We start from the raw sequence: 17,342 nt of genomic DNA, 5'->3' as shown, positions 1-17,342 counted from the left end.
GAAGCACTGTCAGCAGAATAATCCACCCGTTGCCTACCAGTGCAACATCTTCAGTTGTCCTTCTCTGCACATGCAAATTAATAAAGGTGGAAATCTGGTTTCACTGGTTTTGTATGGAGGAAGGAAATGCATGAGCATTGACACTCACCTGATAAATGTGCCAACGGCCAACTCTGAAAGGAAGGATCAGGGATAAAGCCTTCTTTTACCGTCGACCGGGATACAATATGAGATGTCACACAGCATGGTGCTGAGCAACGAAGAAGCAGCCCCATTGTGTGCAAGAGGCAGGATTCATGTCATGGGGCAGGTCATCTGCCAGAGCCTCAGCCTGTTGGGTCACGTGCTGCTTTCACTTCTGAAGTGTAAGAGCAAAGTCTGGGTCCACAGCCCCCCTCTAGCGGTGGGAGAAAGGGCCCGCTCTTTGACTCCACCGGCAACAGATGAAGCTGTTCAGAAAGGATGGAAACTGGCAGTGGTACTTAATTCTCAAATGGAGTTGAAGGGACCTGGAAGCCCGATTTAAACTCAAGCAGCTGCCTCTTGAAAGCGCGCTGTTGAGATTATTCTCACCCCATCCTTTTTTGCCTACCTGTGGTGGAGTGAAGGTATAGAGAAACCCAGTGCAGCAGCGGATGTAACAAGCCAACAGAGCTGGTATCAGGAGGTCGGCCCTTGCTACAGAGTGGGAATAAGTCAGTGAACCCACAGAATACAGTCTCAAACAAAAGAAAAAATATGTGAAGTTGAACAGCAATCATTCCCTTAACATAAAAGTCTTGCTTCTTGCTAATGCAGTAGCTCAACACATGCAAAATATTTTGCCAGGTTTTACCCCACCAATTTATGCCAGTTCAGAGAAAAAACAACTCTTGGGTGGATCTTCACGGTCCTTCAAAACACTTCAGATAGATCCTGTCACATGCTGTATAAGCACCTGATTGATTGTGTGGAATTAAGTTATTGGACAGAAAACCAGCTAATGGAAACACATTGATGAAATCATTTTTGAGGGATATTACATGGAATTTAAAATAAAGCTGAAATGGGTATATAGATTTTTCACTCAAACTGTTTATGAACATTTATCGCTGGTAAATTACAGTGTCGAAAGAGAGAATTGGTAGGCATGGGTTTTAATAGAAGTCTTTATGAAATAATAAGAATACAATAATTTATTATCTAGGGACATACAGTACGTATGGATACAAATTATATGATATTTGTCTGCTTAACTGTATCTGGCTGTTTGTAGACAAATGAGGCTGTGCTAAGTTAGATAGTCTTATAAGGTGAAAAAATACTTCCAATACTTTAAAATGAAACAGCATTTGATATTATAAATCTTTCACAGTGGATATGAACTGTTTTAATAACATCAACCAGGAGACAAAAATAATTTAGTAATAAATTTCACTTAACTTTGCTTTTGCTTTATGTTCAATAAAAGTGGAGGAAGACAGAGATACCTCTAACTGGGGAGAGTGGTGATGGATACATGTGAAAATGTTCAGATTGTACATTTACCACATTTGCCAAAGATCTGCTTTCCTCAACTAAAGCAAAATGAAAACAAGAACTGAGAGGTTTGCAAAGCTGATGTTATTGAATTCTAGCAACAGAATTCCAAAGTAGCTAACAGGCCAGAGTTTTACAGGAATCCCAGTCTGGTTAAATACCTTACAGATGGTAAATACTTTACAAATATACCCCCTAAAGTTGTAGTGTTATTAGTATACGTTGCAGGAGTGAGTAATGGGAAAGAATACTCTCACAATAGGAAGACACAAAATGTATGGAATAGAAGTGCAATAAGTGTTTTGTTTTTTCTTTTCAATTTGTAACCAAATGCCGGTCAAATATTCATAACTGAGGTTATGAATAAGGAACAACAAAAAGGGCAACAAAAATGATTAGGGGTCTAGAACACATGAGTTATGAGGAGAGGCTGAGGGAGCTGGGATTGTTTAGCCTGCAGAAGAGAAGAATGAGGGGGGATTTGTTAGCTGCTTTCAACTACCTGAAGGGGGGTTCCAAAGAGGATGGCTCTAGACTGTTCTCAGTGGTAGCAGATGACAGAACGAGGAGTAATGGTCTCAAGTTGCAGTGGGGGAGGTTTAGATTGGATATTAGGAAAAACTTTTTCACTAAGAGGGTGGTGAAACACTGGAATGCGTTACCTAGGGAGGTGGTAGAATCTCCTTCCTTAGAGGTTTTTAAGGTCAGGCTTGACAAAGCCCTGGCTGGGATGATTTAACTGGGAATTGGTCCTGCTTCGAGCAGGGGGTTGGACTAGATGACCTTCTGGGGTCCCTTCCAACCCTGATATTCTATGATTCTATGATTCTATGAACAGAAGCAAAGGGAAACGAACTGGTTGTGGCTGGGCATAAACTTCTGAATACTACCCACATTTTGCCCCATTGTTCTGGGCCATCTCTATTCTCAGGTTATTGACTTTCCAGCATAGCCTGTCTATGGCCCAGTCTAGAGTAGCAGGAACTGCCAGAGTTCTAGGGAGAGTGCATATCTCATAGGACTGGTTATGAGATACAGGATTTTCCACCTTTACTGTAAATCCTCTATTTCCAACTCGCTTGGGTCAGGAATTAACCCCAATTTGCAACTGTGTGAGACCTGGCCAGTGACCTGTGTGATGTGAGTTGATTCGCTCATTCCAGTTCCCACTGCATATGTGTCTGTATCACTACTGAGGAAAAGTAGGGCTTAAGGTATCAAGCAATGAATATCAGAGAAGGAAGACAAGGAGATGGCTGATTTTCTGAAAGGAAGTCTGGCTCCAGTATAGTAGATGTTCTTAGTTGGAGCCTTTCCAAAATCTCCATGGATTAGAAACTTCATTGGTTGTGTTTCAAAAATTGCTTCCTCATCCCAAATTAAATAACGAATTCCTGGTAAACTCCAGGCCATTATAACTCCAGGCCCAAATCATCACTGGCCATTTACATGTCTCCATTACTTTGACTAGTGTAGTTTACTTATTATTTAAAAAAAAAAACTAATGAGAATTATAATTGTAAACAACAGATTTCAGAGTAGTAGCCGTGTTAGTCTGTATCCGCAAAAAGAAAAGGAGGACTTGTAGCACCTTAGAGACTAACACATTTATTTAGCTCACAAAAGCCTATGCTCAAATAAATTTGTTAGTCTCTAAGGTGCCACAAGTCCTCCTTTTCTTTTAACTGTAAACAACAGTCACAGTGTGAGCATAAACCCAATAATACAAGTGGAAAATGACCAGGAATATTTTATGTGCACCACTGCCAAGCCCCCAAATATGCCCACTCACTCGCCCCACCCCAAAAATCCTCATTTTATTATTCAGTTATGTGCAGGCTTCTGTTTTTGCCACGTTTCATTGCGAAGTTACTTACTAGTACCATTGTGTGGGATAAACTGAAACTGACATTATTTGGAAAGGTTTCAGAGTAACAACTGTGTTAGTCTGTATTCGCAAAAAGAAAAGGAGGACTTGTGGCACCTTAGAGACTAACCAATTTATTTGAGCCTAAGCTTTCGTGAGCTACAGCTCACTTCATCGGATGCATACTGTGGAAACTGCAGAAGACATTATATACACAGAGACCATGAAACAATACCTCCTTCCACCCCACTCTCCTGCTGGTAATAGCTTATCTAAAGTGATCACCCTCCTTACGATGTGTATGATAATCAAGTTGGGCCATTTCCAGCACAAATCCAGGTTTTCTCACCCTCTGCCCCCCACACACACAAACTCACTCTCCTGCTGGTAATAGCCCATCCAAAGTGACCACTCTCCTTACAATGTGTATGATAATCAAGGTGGGCCATTTCCAGCACAAATCCAGGTTTTCTCACCCCCCCTTTTTTCAAAAAACCACACGCACAAACTCATTCTCCTGCTGGTAATAGCTTATCCAAAGTGACCACTCTCCTTACAATGTGTATGAAAATCAAGGTGGAGGACAAATCAGATAATAGTAACCTTCAGGGTTCTCGAGTTACAGATACTTTTGACAACTTGTAGCAATAAAGGCTTATAGTTAAGTCAAGAGCTATATATCTTATATTGGGCCACGAGATCAATTTTAATTCTCAGTGCTTCAAACTTTAGACTACTCTTTATCATCTCTGAGTTTACAGTGTTTTAAAAAGCATGAGTTTGGTTTTGTAGTGTTAATATTAGAAAACTTGTTTTAATTCTCACTTTTCCTTAACATAGTGAGTGGGATACACTGGTGTAAACCAAATGTAAGTCTATTGAAGCCAGTGGAATTTTTCCACTATAAGCAGGTTTCAATGCGAGGCGTATCATGTTGTTGTTTTTTCTGGGGAGAAAGCAGAGGGTGGTAACCCTGAGGTTTTTCTTTTAGTGCTGGTCTCTGTAGTCTTCACTGTGGGTGCATGTGTACTTCTTCAGCAGCTGTGTACGTTGGTCCACACCTGTGCCCTCTTGCCTCCTGGTGCTTTGACCGACCGCCTCTTCAGGTCCTCTCTACCACTGGGACAGAACACTCCCACTCTGTAGCCTTCGAGCTTGCTCTATCTTTAACTTGTGAATATTGCAAATAGTTTTTATTATCATACTCCTCTTTTAGATAATTAGTAGATTTATATCTAGTTAGCAGAGAATGCTCCCACCTGCCTTTTATTGCTCCAGTATTCAGAATACTCCTGCCCAAGATCCCAGGCTTCAAGCCTGGCCTTGTCTGCCCTCAGGTCTTCCTGGTAAGCAGTCCACACTAGAGCTTCCTGTACTGTCTCAAAATGGATTTCCAACCGCATCCTCCTCTGCTATAAGACGACAGGAGCCCCTCCTTCCCAAACTGTCAGAGTTCCTTATGCCTTCGGTTCACAGCACAAGGAGGTGGAGGCATGGACCAATGGATACTGCTATTGAAAAATTTCCAGTCCCAGGCATGCAGAGCACACGCACACCCACAGTGAATACCCATAGGGCCCATGTATTTTGAAGAGTTCCAGTTACTATGAGGTAAGTAACCTTACTTTTCTTTTTCATCTCAAAAAATACATACATATTGTTGTTCAAAGAATTTCCTACTGATAGTTTATGAAGTGCACATAGGAATAGTCAGTAAGTATGTAGCGTATATTGAATCAATTAAAAACCAGCTAACTGATGGATCTCACAATGTAATGGAAAGGGGTTGGTTTCTAGTCATGGCCCCTAGGGATCTGTTCATGGCACAGTGCTATTCGATATCTTTTATCATTCATCTGGAAGAAAATATGAAATCATTGCTGGTAAAGTTTGCAAGATGCCATTAAAACTGGTGATGAATAGTGGTAAGGTAAACAGGATAGTTACGCAAAGTTATCTGGATTTCTTGCTAGGCTGAATTCGTTTCAACATGTGTGTTAATACAATCAAATACAAGGTCATAGATCTAGAAACAAAGAATGGAGGTCACACTTATAGGATAGGGGATTGTAGGTTGGAAAGCAGTGACTCTGAAAAGGTCTTAGGCCCAGATTTTTAAAGGTATTTAGGCATTGCAGCGCTCGGCCTTCCAACACCTAGCTGATTTAAGAGCCTAAATCTCATTTTCCTAAGGGATTTAGGCACTTATGGATTTTGGCTCGTAAGTGTGTACATCCCTTTTTAAAATCCCACAATGCCTAAATACCTTTAAAAATCAGGGCCTTGGAGATCATGATTGATAACCAACTGCACATAAACTCCCAATGCAATGCTATGGGTAAAGGGGACAATGTGATTCTTGGATGTATAAGCAGGGGAATATTGAGTAGGAGAAGGGAGATGGTATTACCTCCATAAAGCATTGGTGGCACCATTACTGAAATCTGTGTCTAGTTCTGGTGTTTTCACTTCAGAAGGATGTTGTAAACTGGAGAGGGATCAGAAAAGAGCATGAATGATTTGAGGTCTGGTAAACAGACCTCAGTGAAAGATTTAGGAAGCTCAATCTATTTAGCTTATCAAAGAGAAGATTAAGAGGTGACTTGATCCCAGTCTATAAGTACCTGCAAAAGGAGAATATTTCTGATAGAGGGCTTTTTAATCTAGCAAACCAAGACACAAGACGGAAATTGAAGCTCGATAAATGCAGACTTGAAATAGAGTGCAAATTTTTAACAGTGGAGGTATATCTCCATCATTAAGTACTTAAACCAAGACTCTGTCTTCCTAAAAGATGCGCTGTAGTTCAACCACAAAATATTGACTTGATGTAGAGATTACTAGATGAAATTATATGGTCTGTATTATACAGGAGGTCATATTCATTTATCATAAGGGTCCCTTCTGGTCTTTATATTTATAAATCTGTGACTCATAGTTCGTACTTGCCATCTGGAGATCTGAAAAAGGTAAGTAAACCATTATCATCCCCAGTGTACAGATGGGAATTGTGAAAGAGAGAGAGAGAGCAAATGACTTGTGCAAGGTCACACAACAAAATCACTGGCAGAGCTAGAATTAGACCCCAGGTCTCTTGCCTTCTTGTCCTGCAGTTTATTCACTGGACAGCACCACCTCCCTATTCAGCATGCAAGTCACTGCGAACCTTTTGAGGTGGCTCTACTAACCCGGGATTTTGTTCTCTCCTTTAAGTCCATCGCAGCAAGAAAACATAAATCATTTCAGGATATGCATCTGTATTAGCTAATGAAGTGTGCACCTGTACTAGAGACATTTATGCATAACAAGGGGTCAAATTTTCCAAACTGGCTGTCTGAATCTTTTTCATCCTCAGAACAGAAGGAATTGCATTGTGCAGAGTGCACCCAGGTCCTGGGTGCAAACGAGACAGCCAGCTTTGGAAATTCAGCTCAGCATTCTGAACCTGACTACTTGTGAGGATGGAGTGGGGGCATGCAGGGGTCAGATAACCTGTAAATTGTGCCAAGTGTGATTTGAGAATCACTCCCCTGCTTGCAGTTTGTAACATCTACATCTTGTGTTCTGTTTTGTTATTTCAGGAGCAGAAGGCACAGTGTTCCCTAAATCTATAGAAACTCCCAGTGTCAGGGCAGACCCCTTCAAGGAACTAAGGTAAACTTTGGAATATGGTTTAAATATAACTCAGTGGCGCCGTGTTGGAATTCTGCATACTGAGTGGCGGCATTTCTATCCCTGCACAAGCAGTTGAGAAATTCCCTTTGGAATGCACTGAGCCGAGGTTACAGGCGCTAACATCGCGGAGCAAACGCCATGGAATAGAAGAAAGGCAATAACACTTTAAAGCAAATCTGTATGACTGAGTCAAAAGAAAATATGGGTCACGAGAGCTTCCTTTCTCCTCTGCAACACCCTCCACTTAGCCAGTCTTTAAAAAGGAAAATAGAAATATTTCCTTGGCTATAGCCACTGAAGGTACTGGAGGCCACATTCAATCAGAGAGAGTGACTGCAGGCAAAAGGATGATGCACTCGTAGAATTTTCTCCCTTACAGAGATGTGAACCCCTTCTCTGACTGGAAACTGCGACTAGCTGTACGCGCAGGCCACTACCACTGACAGTCACAGAAATACCACCCACAGAAAGCAACACTTAAGGGGAATAAATAGCACAGCTCTAGAGAATCAGCTTTGCCCTCATCGAATGCAGGACTTTATTTATTTCATCACGATAATTCCTAGCTCTTATGTAGCACTTTTCTTCACTACATCTCAAAGCACCTCATAATCTTTAATGTATTTATCCTCACAACACCCCTGAAAAGCAAGGCAAGTATCTCCACTTCACAGATCAGGAATGAAGGCACCAAGAGGCCGAGTGACTTGCCCCCGGTCACACAAGCAGTCAGTGGCAGAGAAGGGACTTGAACCAAGGTCTCCTAAGTTCTAGGCTAGTGTCCTACCCACTGGACCAGCCTTCCTACATACTCTAACAATGGGCAAACTTCAAGGTTTGATGTGCAGATTCAATCTGGATGAGCAGCCTCTGGAAGGGAGAGATTTGGGTGTGGGGACTGGTTCTTGGTGGAACAAACTAACTCTTCCAACAGTATCTGGTTAGTTTTGGTGAACATGGGGATGCAGCTGGAAAGGGGTACTTGGCCAACACTAAGAATACAGAAGGCAACAAACACACCACTTCGCAGTCTGGCTTTCATTCTGTTTCAGTCACTGAGGTTTTAGGTGCACTGGGAGAGCTTTGCCCCACCGCTTGTCAGCTAGATCCCCGCCCTTTGTCATATCTGGAGAAAACCTCTAGGTCTGTTATTGACTAGGTGTTATTAATGCCTCCACCAAGAGGATACAAAGTCAGCCAACTGATAATGAACCCCTGCTCAGGAAGAAGGTCTCTAGAGATAGAGATAACCTTGTCACTTAATCTTTGGTCTCTAACCTTCCTTTCTCAGGAAAGGTTACTGAGGAAGTGTTAGGACAGCTGCAGCCTGGTTTCATTTGGTGGCATTGCACCAACGTGGGATTGGTGTCTGTTGTTAACTCTCTCCATCCTGATGTTGGAAGTAGTAGTTAGGCCCAGCTAGATCACCATGGATGCTAAAGAGCATCTTAGTTTCCTTCCCTTTAGTATCTTACTACCTTTTACTGTCTCTCAGGAATGTCTCTAGTTCTTCCATTTAACACACCAGCAGCCCGCTTGTTAGATCAAAAAATACAACAGGGGTTTGGTTCAGTTCATTATGAACGTTCACCACGTTGCCACCTGCTCTGATGTAAAACCCGCTTCCTCCCCCTCAATATATTACTGTTTTTCTTAAAAGCTTTGGGTCAACCCAGAGTGTGGCAACTTCAGCAAGTGTAGGTGCAGGGTCTCCAGGGGCAGAAAGGGAGTGATGATGTGGGAGCACAAAGCAGATGCTGCCTCCCTTCTAGTGAGCTCTGCAGGCAGCCTGCATAGACAAGATGTGGGTGGCATTAGCAGGAAAAGGAGCAGCTGGACGGAAGATGCACTGGTACAGCACATCCCTGCCGCAGCCTTCATAGGAAGGATCATGACCTTGGGTATATTTTTCAAAAGCACCTATGTCCCATTTCCAAAAGTGGCCTAAGTACTTAAGAGCCTAACTTGCATTAGGCTCTCTGTAACTGGGACTTGGGCTTCTAAATCACTTAGGGGCTTTTGAAAATCATATCCGTTTTCAGAAATTAAAGCTGTTCTACACGATCGTAACCCCCAAGGGAGGAGACACTATGGCACCACTTCTGTACAATGTTCCGGACAGGCTCAGGACAGCAGCATGTACGCGTCCCTAGCCAGGAAAGGGGATTCGGTCTCCACAGTACATGAGTCTCTTGAAGCATAGGGCAGCTCAAGCTTCTTATGTGAAATGTTTTCTTCTGGGGGCAAAATATGGTTCCAAGAAAAAGTAACCTTAGCCTTGGGGCCGGGGGGGCACTTTCTAGTGTCTTCCTATTGTTGGTAGCAATGCTGTACCTCCTCAAAATTACATAACCTGCCCCTTTAGAGTAATCCAAAGATTCTTGGCTACTGTGAAGTGGGACTGGATGAGCTGTTAATCTTGATTTGCTCTGCATATCTGGGAGATCAGCATGTTATAAACACCTATGCTAGGTAGCTGGCTAGATCACTGGATAAAGGGATGCTAATTGTTACTGCAAAATGACTGTGAAAACCCTGTCACATTATACAGTGATAAAAGAGCAGACTTTTTTTCCCCTTTAAGTTTCAAGAAAAACAACAACCCAGTTTTCAATTAGCTCGTCTGGTGTCCACAATTGGAGAGGGCTCAGAGAAGAGCCACGAAAATTATGAAAGGTTTAGAAAAACCTACTGTTGACAGATGTTTGGCTGCATGTGTGTGTTCTTTAAGCGTGCTGTCCCAGCTCTGCGCAGATAGCAGAGACAGCAGACTCCAATTGAACTGTCCAATAAATCCACTGACTCAGTTTTTAGCTAAGGCACCCAGCCAGGTTTATTGTCAACGAGGCATGGTCCTAGTATCCCGCAGACTCTACAGGACCGCTAACACATGTACCCATTACAATGGACCAGCTCAGTGAATGGCGGAACTTTCCATTCCCCCCCCCAAGGCCAGACAAAAACACTCCCTCTGAGATATCTTTTTATACACCAATACAAAGAAGTTACGTATTGCCCCTGGGGTATCTGGGTGCCATCCTTTGACATATCTGGGTGCCACCCTTTGCCTTGTCCCTGTTGGTTCGGTCAAAATATCTCTATCCATCATGCTGTCATCCTGACCCTATCTTTAGGATGGGTCAGCATGTTCCTGTTCCCTTTCTGGGATGGGTTGGTATCGTGGTATGCTGGTACCACCCTTCTGGAATGTGTTTGCGTGTATTCTTGTGACTAACACTCCTTAGGAATGTGTGTTTCTGCAATATCAGCCCTGTTCTTGTAAGATTCTTTGAGCAGGGCCTGCCTCTTGCTCATAACCTGACTTTGCTTTATATCAGCAAAGCTTTGCCCACTACTTTAGTGCAGGTCCCAGGTCTCTGATACAAGGTCTTATGTCTCAGGCTCTCTTTCTTTTACCCATACCTTCTAGAGATAAGCTAAATAGACTGAGCTCCTTGAGCCTAACAAAGAGAAGATTGAGGGGTGACTTGATTACAGAGTGTAAGTACCTACATGGGGAACAAATAGTTAATAACAGGCTCTTCAATCTAGCAGAGAAAGGCATAACACGATCCAATGGCAGGAAGATGAAACTAGACAAATTCAGGCTGGAAATATGGCGTAAACATTTAACGATGAGAGTAATTAGCCATTGGAACAACTTACCAAGGGTGTTGGTGGATTCTCCATCACTGACCATTTTCAAATCAAGATTGGATGTTTTTTCTAAAAGCTCAGCTCTAGGAAGTATTTTGGGGCAGGTCTCTGGCCTGTGTTCTACAGGAGGTCAGACTAGATTATCACAATGGTTCCTTCTGGCCTTGGAATCCATGACTCTGTTGGCCTATCTTCTTGTATCCAGGTGCCATGTGCTTTGTTCACTCCTCACAGACCAAATGACTAAAACTCACTGTCTAGTACATCATTTTGCTATTTCTGATTTTATATCGATTTCACTACTTCTCCTGTAGGAGACTTCAAAATAAGGTGACAGCTACTGTCATTACCAAAAAGAGAGGACACCACCTGCTCTTGTCACCACTGGGGAGTCAGACCATCTGTATTTCTTCATCCTCTGCTTCAAATACAAAGTGATTTCTCTCCTTAAAAATAGCCAACACCCCCTCATGTCTGTCTCCCTCACTCCCTCTTTCCTTCGTTTTCCCTACCCATCCCCCAAGCTACCTTTATTAGTGTCTGTCTGTCTGTCTCTCTCAGAATGATATGTTCCAGATGATTACATAAGCATCATTTTCAGCAGATTTTCTGCCTTCTTCTTCCTGCTGAAAAGTCTTGGTTCATACAGGCTTTTTCACTTATTAGTCACTGGGTGCTTTACAAGTGCATGGTCACCTTTCCAGAGATCAGACAATATAACTGTTCTTTGTTGATCAACATTAGCTTCTGCTTGGTCATCTTCTTTTAGTCTCATCTTCCGATGTCTTTGGCCTGGGATGGCTTAGATGGAGAGAAATTGTTTCATAGCCTCCCTCTGAAACATCAGCCACATGGGTGTGGCATTTGTCATTTCATGTGAGGGAGATCCATAAGGTCACAAGAATTGGTGTCATAGATACATCTGAGAGACATTGCTATTTTTTATCTATTTGCACGGGTTGCCATGAATCTCTCCCGTGCTGCAAAAAGGCTTATGCTCCATGAGCCAACAAAAATCGTTATCAGTTTTGATTTTGTTGAGAATGCCAAAGATCATGAATGCTTTGTGTAATGCAGTGATGATTGTTGTTAATGCTACATATTCTGCTAAATGGTATCTTAAGGACTCATCAATAATGACTAACAGGTAGAGCTGGTTGAAAACGGTAGAAAACCTTTAAAATATTTTTATCTCAAACCTTAAAGTTTTGAAAGTTTTCAACCTTCTTTACCCTCAATTATGTTTGCAAAAAAAGTATATCAAAAGTTTAAATATTTAAATTTTTCTGACCAAGCATACTAAAAAGTATCAGCCAGTCCATCATAACACATAATAGTGAGGTATTCAGAAATTAATTTGGACAATTCAAGCACTTGTAATGATGCACGTAAGCTTGTTTGTGATACAAGTTGATGTTCTTGATACATATTGATGGGATCACTTACTGGGTGATATGACGGGGAGTCCTGTTTGTTGAGCCGGGCCGCCCCCATTGGCCCAGCACGTGGTTGGTGCACCCCGTCACCCAGTTGTCGGGATTCCCTGTTCGATCAGGTAATTGCAGTACGGTGGGCTCCAGACCTCTGGTGGGGCCAAGCAAACAAACAGTCAGTAGCCCCTGAATCTCTGGGCTGGGGCTGACAATGACAGTTGGAGTTCTGGCTTTCTGGGTAGGATGGAACAATGGTCACACTGTCGCCCCTGGGCGGGGTTGGGCAAACAAATAGTCTATGGCCCCCACTCCTCCTGCCTGGGGCTGGCAGTAGCAACTCAGGTTCTGGCCAAACGAGGGGGCCAGAACAACAATCAGTCTGTAGCCCCTGGACAGGGCAGAACAAACAAACAGTCTGTGGGCCCTGGGCTGGGACTGAGAACAAACAGCAGCCATGCCTAGCAGTCCGTGGGGTGTGGTAGGGGGAACCCGGCCCCTCCCGCTCCATCGGGTTCCGTGCCAGGGCCCTATGAAGCTGGGGACTTCCCCCCGAGGGTTTAGGCATCTGCTTCCAGTACGTCCCCAGGGTCACTTCCTACCACAAACTGCACCCCAGGCACCTCCTCAGCTGGCGGTGGCTTGGCGTCCCTGTCAGTCTGCGCAGTCGGCGAGTTGCCCACAGCGTAGTCCAGATCCGCAGGCTCTGGCGCTTGGAGTGTCACCGGCCCCTCTGGAGGAGCGTGTAGTACACGTCCTTCCTCCTCCGCAGCCTGCCCCGACTGAACTGGGGTGCCTCCTTTTATCCGGCTCTTCCAGCTGGAGCATGCACAGCAGGGGAAACGGGGCGTGGCCTGCTGAGCCCACAGTGACTGGTCCGCCCCCTTTGGCCCAGTGCGGGGTTGGTACACCCCGTCACAGGTGGTTACCGGAAACACCTTTCTCTGCGGAGCTGTTTTCTTTTAAACCATTCCCAAATGACTGACATTTGCTCCAGTAATGATCCTCTTCTGGAGAGCTACGACTATCACCTCACTTTCCTTTAGTTTTTGTCTCATTGCCTGAAGACGTATATATCCTGAAATGGTCATTCGAAGTTGCCTGGAAATCGTAAGTTCAGAAGTCTCAGCGGAGGAACGTGCCATTCATTTACTCTTAGGGCTTGTCTACACTTACAGTGCTGTAGCACTGAAAGTGAACTGGCGGACCTGCACCACTGCACCGCTTAGTGAAGACGCTGTCTATGCTGACGGGAGAGCTTGTCCCCTTGGCTTCGGCATTTCATCTCTCTGAGAAGCGGTAGCTGTGTCGTCAGGAGACGCCTGTCTACAGCGCTGTCTGTGCCGGGGGTGGAGTCTGTAGAACTATGTTATAAGCCACACCCCGAGTGACCTATTTATACTGACATAAATTGGTAGTGTAGCCCGAGCCTGAGGAGCGTAGGAATGAGGAAGACTTTTGGAAGAAATGAGGGGGGAAGGAGACAACAGAAAATGGATAAACCCAAATGGGAAGAGACTCGATAGGGCGCTGTTTGGCTTGCAGTCCTGATGTCATGAATTAAGTACTGCGATTGCCATTTCTTAGCATACATGTACCCCCTCCCCAGTAGAAACCAAATTTGTTTTGGGACCCTTCACAGATGATCACCTCCAAAATACATGTCTTGTAGCAACCTACAACCTCTGTCTATGCCTCACCCCTCAAAAGTGCTGTTTACCACATCCTTGCATTGCAGTATGAGTTCCTCGTATACTGGGTTGAATTTAATTATCAACCATTAATGATACTAAGAGCAAAGTGGGTCTTGTCTTAGAACAAAACCACACCAAAATACCATAGTTTAATTAGCCATGTTGATTCCACACACATTTTTAAGTTGCATAACATGAAAACTTTCTGCTAGACAAAGACGTGTGAGTTTAAGGTACTTCAGTGCTAAGAGCAAAGTAAGAAAAAAAAATCATACAGCTTGAAATCCTCTCCATGTAGTGGCCAGTACAAGGACTTAAATGGGACTTAACAGTTGCATAAGCCTTCTGGTGGTCCCCTGCCCAGGGCTGAATTTCATCCACAACTGCTATAGCATAAAAACATCCAGCACAAGCCAACCAAACCTAGGTGACTGTTCTTTCTTTAATATGCAAACACAGTTAAGGGAAAATTAATCCCTTGGTGTCTGAAGAGGTAATTTTAATCAAAGTTAATTATGAACCCCTAAAAATACCAAATGGCAGATGAAATGCGCTTACAGTATGATTTTATTAGTACAATTCTCCTGTACCGTGTAAAGTACTAAGCTATCTAAATAGTCCAAGTGAGACCTATTGTGCCAAAGAGCAATTTAAATACATTGTTCAGCTAATGTGGCAATATTCATTTTGTAAAATAATTATTCTCAATGAATTAAGGGCTCTTTTCATCTGTGTTTCACTAGGCAGCATAGGTATTTTCAATAAATGGGAACACAAATAATATCTCAGTCTAGAATCCATTACATTCATAAAGATTAACAGGTCAAAAACGAGAGGAAATGTGAATAAGAAATGGTGCTGAATGGTGAAATAATTGATGGGAAATGGAAGCACTTCATTAGGGTGTAATACCAAGCCATAGTTTAGAAGTGTGCAGTAAACACATGATGCTAGATCTTCAGCTCATGTCAATGGTGATTGACACCAGGTATGAGTCTGGTTCCTGCAGATGTTAATACTTTTAACACAAAGGGCCAGCTTCCGTTCTCAGTTACACTAGGCAACCCTGATGATGGTAGTGGAATTGCAGCAATTTAACTGACAGCAGAATTTGGACCTATGAGAGAATTTTACTTCTGTCATCATAGCCTATGTTGGAGCCCTATTCCCCTGTCACTTACACTGCCATAAATCAGCCATGAACGCTCCTGAAGTCATTGATGATCCACTGGTGCCAAACTGGTCTAAAGGCAGAGGAGAATCAAGCCCCTGGTTTGTAAAGTGCAAGACCAATCAAATGATGAATTTCTTTGGATTTCTCCGTTACCTAGTCGTGTATATCAATACCATAGTTTAGTGTATAGTTCATAAGTTTTTTACCCATTCCAGTGCACTCTCCAGGCTCAAGGGACAAGTTGTTATCGCAGGGGCAACAAGGCTGTCTAAACTGCATGTAATGTGAGCTGTTTTCTCAGTTCTATACAGTAAGTCATTGTTAAGAACTGGGACTTCTCCAGCCTTTCAACACATTAGCCTAATATAAGGCTAGCATGAGAAAGGTATCACCTCCAGATCCATCAAAGGCATTGATTTTACCTTTTAGGCCACGGAGTTTAAAAACAATCTAGGACATTACATTATATTAGTTGATGTGAGGAAAGATGTGCCATTACGCTTACGTCTAAGACTGTACCCTCAGAGGGTCACTGTATATTTCTGTGCCCGTTCCAGCGAGGGTGAGGCCGGCTTTTGTGAGCACCTTGTACCTTTTCTCAAACCTCTGCACTGGCTAGCCATTTTCTTTGGTATTGTTGGTTATAATCTTCAAAGCTGTTCTGCCTTTTGCCCCTTGCACAACAGAAAGAAACCACGGGGGCACAGCTGGGTTCCAGATACTCATGTTTTCTAAATAGACAAAATCATGTCAGGCCGTGCTGCACGCACTCTGGTGTCTGGAAGCTTCTAGACCCTAGAACACAGGGCGCACCACTACAGGGCTCTCAAACTGTATAAAGGGATGCTAACCTAGTCTTAGGCCCAGTTATCGAGGAGACCACATCTCTCTTAATAGTCACCTCATGATAGCTTAGATTAGCTGAGATGCGCGTGCAGTTGGACTGCGCTTTCCAGGACCAGCATGCAGTGAGGTTTCTCAGTGGAAGTGCCTTGCCTTGAACTCACTCCTGGTAGCTCTCCAAAGCCAACTGTCAGTGTGCTGTGGGATACGGTCCAAAGTCCAGAGATGTCAACAGGCTCTGTATCAGGTCCACTGCACGTCTTCAGTCAGGCTTTCGAATAGGAAAGTGATCTAGTTGCTGAGGTATTTGTGTCTCTCTTAACCTACTCCCATTGCATGGGAAAGCATTGTTCCCTTCAGCAGATAGCTGTAGGGAATCCTGTCCTGGCTGGCAGTCACCTACATCCCCACTCTCCCTCTTAGGACTGGCCACGGCAGGATTTAGCCCATGAATGAGTTTTCTTCTCTATTTTTAGCAGTGGGAAAACGTAACTGGGTCAAATTCTCCCATGGTGTAAACCAGTGATGCACCACTGAAGTCAATGGAGCTTATCTAAGAAACTGGCCCCACCGTGTTTAAATCAGAGCACTGGCCTCGTTCGCACCGATATGAATAAAGTCTACACACAAAAGGTCAGATCCTCCTGTAAGAACTTTCAAGAGCATCTATAAATAGCGAAAGCAGGCACTGCAGGAAGAGGCGTTTGGAGCAAATGTGTCTCAAGTATGTTTCTGAGATAAAATGTGATAAGCTCTAACGAGAAAAATAAAGTGACTCGACCTTACAAGAGCTTGAGTGCATCATTCTAGATGGATTGTGAGTAGGATAGCCCCGGCACCTCTAAGCATAAAATCTCATTGGGACTGTGCAGATGCAATTGCTCAGCTGATAGGCCTCTGCACAAAGACATGGGTTCAAAATGCAAAGCATACTCGCAGTATCTATCTGGGATACTGGCTTCCATCACATAATGAGGGTATTAGCGCTTTGTAATGCTGACTCAGGTCACATGACTGGGGTCCGGAAATAATGCAGAAGTGTTTCTTGCCAGCTGTCCTTTGACTCATGTTTTTATGCCACTTACTATATGATGCGGCCCTTCTGTGCTACCTCACTCGAGTAAGCCAGCATTGAATTTTCTGGAAGATGTGCTTTAGTTAAACATAAGTTACTGGGCTCAAAGCAAGGGTAAGTGGGTGAAATGCTAAAGCATGTGTTATACCGGAAGTCAGGTGAGATGATCCAATGGTCCCTTCTGCCCTTAAAATCTTGTACCCCTTATCAGTCCAGTGGAAGGGTGATCTTCCAGTATCATACAGCCAAATTGGTGGCTCTTACACCACATTCCCTTCTTGAAGCTAAGTAGCAGGGGAAAAGCAGACATGGTCAGGATACCCCTGGGCTGTGTTTTAGCCACACCAAATCAAGGACCTTATAATCTTAAAGTTAAAGATATTTAATCAATAGTCAAAGATTTTGACCC

At 43.5% G+C, this 17,342-nt stretch overlaps 1 protein-coding gene across 8 annotated transcripts in view; it reads left to right on the top strand.

The window, feature by feature from the left end:
- SGCD (sarcoglycan delta) overlaps positions 1–17,342 on the top strand; it is a 572,369-nt gene that overhangs the window by 499,257 nt on the left and 55,770 nt on the right. For all 8 annotated transcript variants that reach the window (XM_073355246.2, XM_073355243.2, XM_073355244.2 and 5 more), the window contains one exon: positions 6,967–7,039. In XM_073355246.2, coding sequence (XP_073211347.1) covers positions 6,967–7,039 — 73 coding nt within the window. The remainder of the gene's footprint in view (positions 1–6,966; positions 7,040–17,342) is intronic.

This window comes from Lepidochelys kempii, chromosome 8 (assembly GCF_965140285.1).
Source record: "Lepidochelys kempii isolate rLepKem1 chromosome 8, rLepKem1.hap1, whole genome shotgun sequence".
Classification (NCBI taxonomy): Eukaryota; Metazoa; Chordata; order Testudines; family Cheloniidae; genus Lepidochelys; species Lepidochelys kempii.
This window is presented reverse-complemented; position numbering and strand designations above follow the sequence as displayed.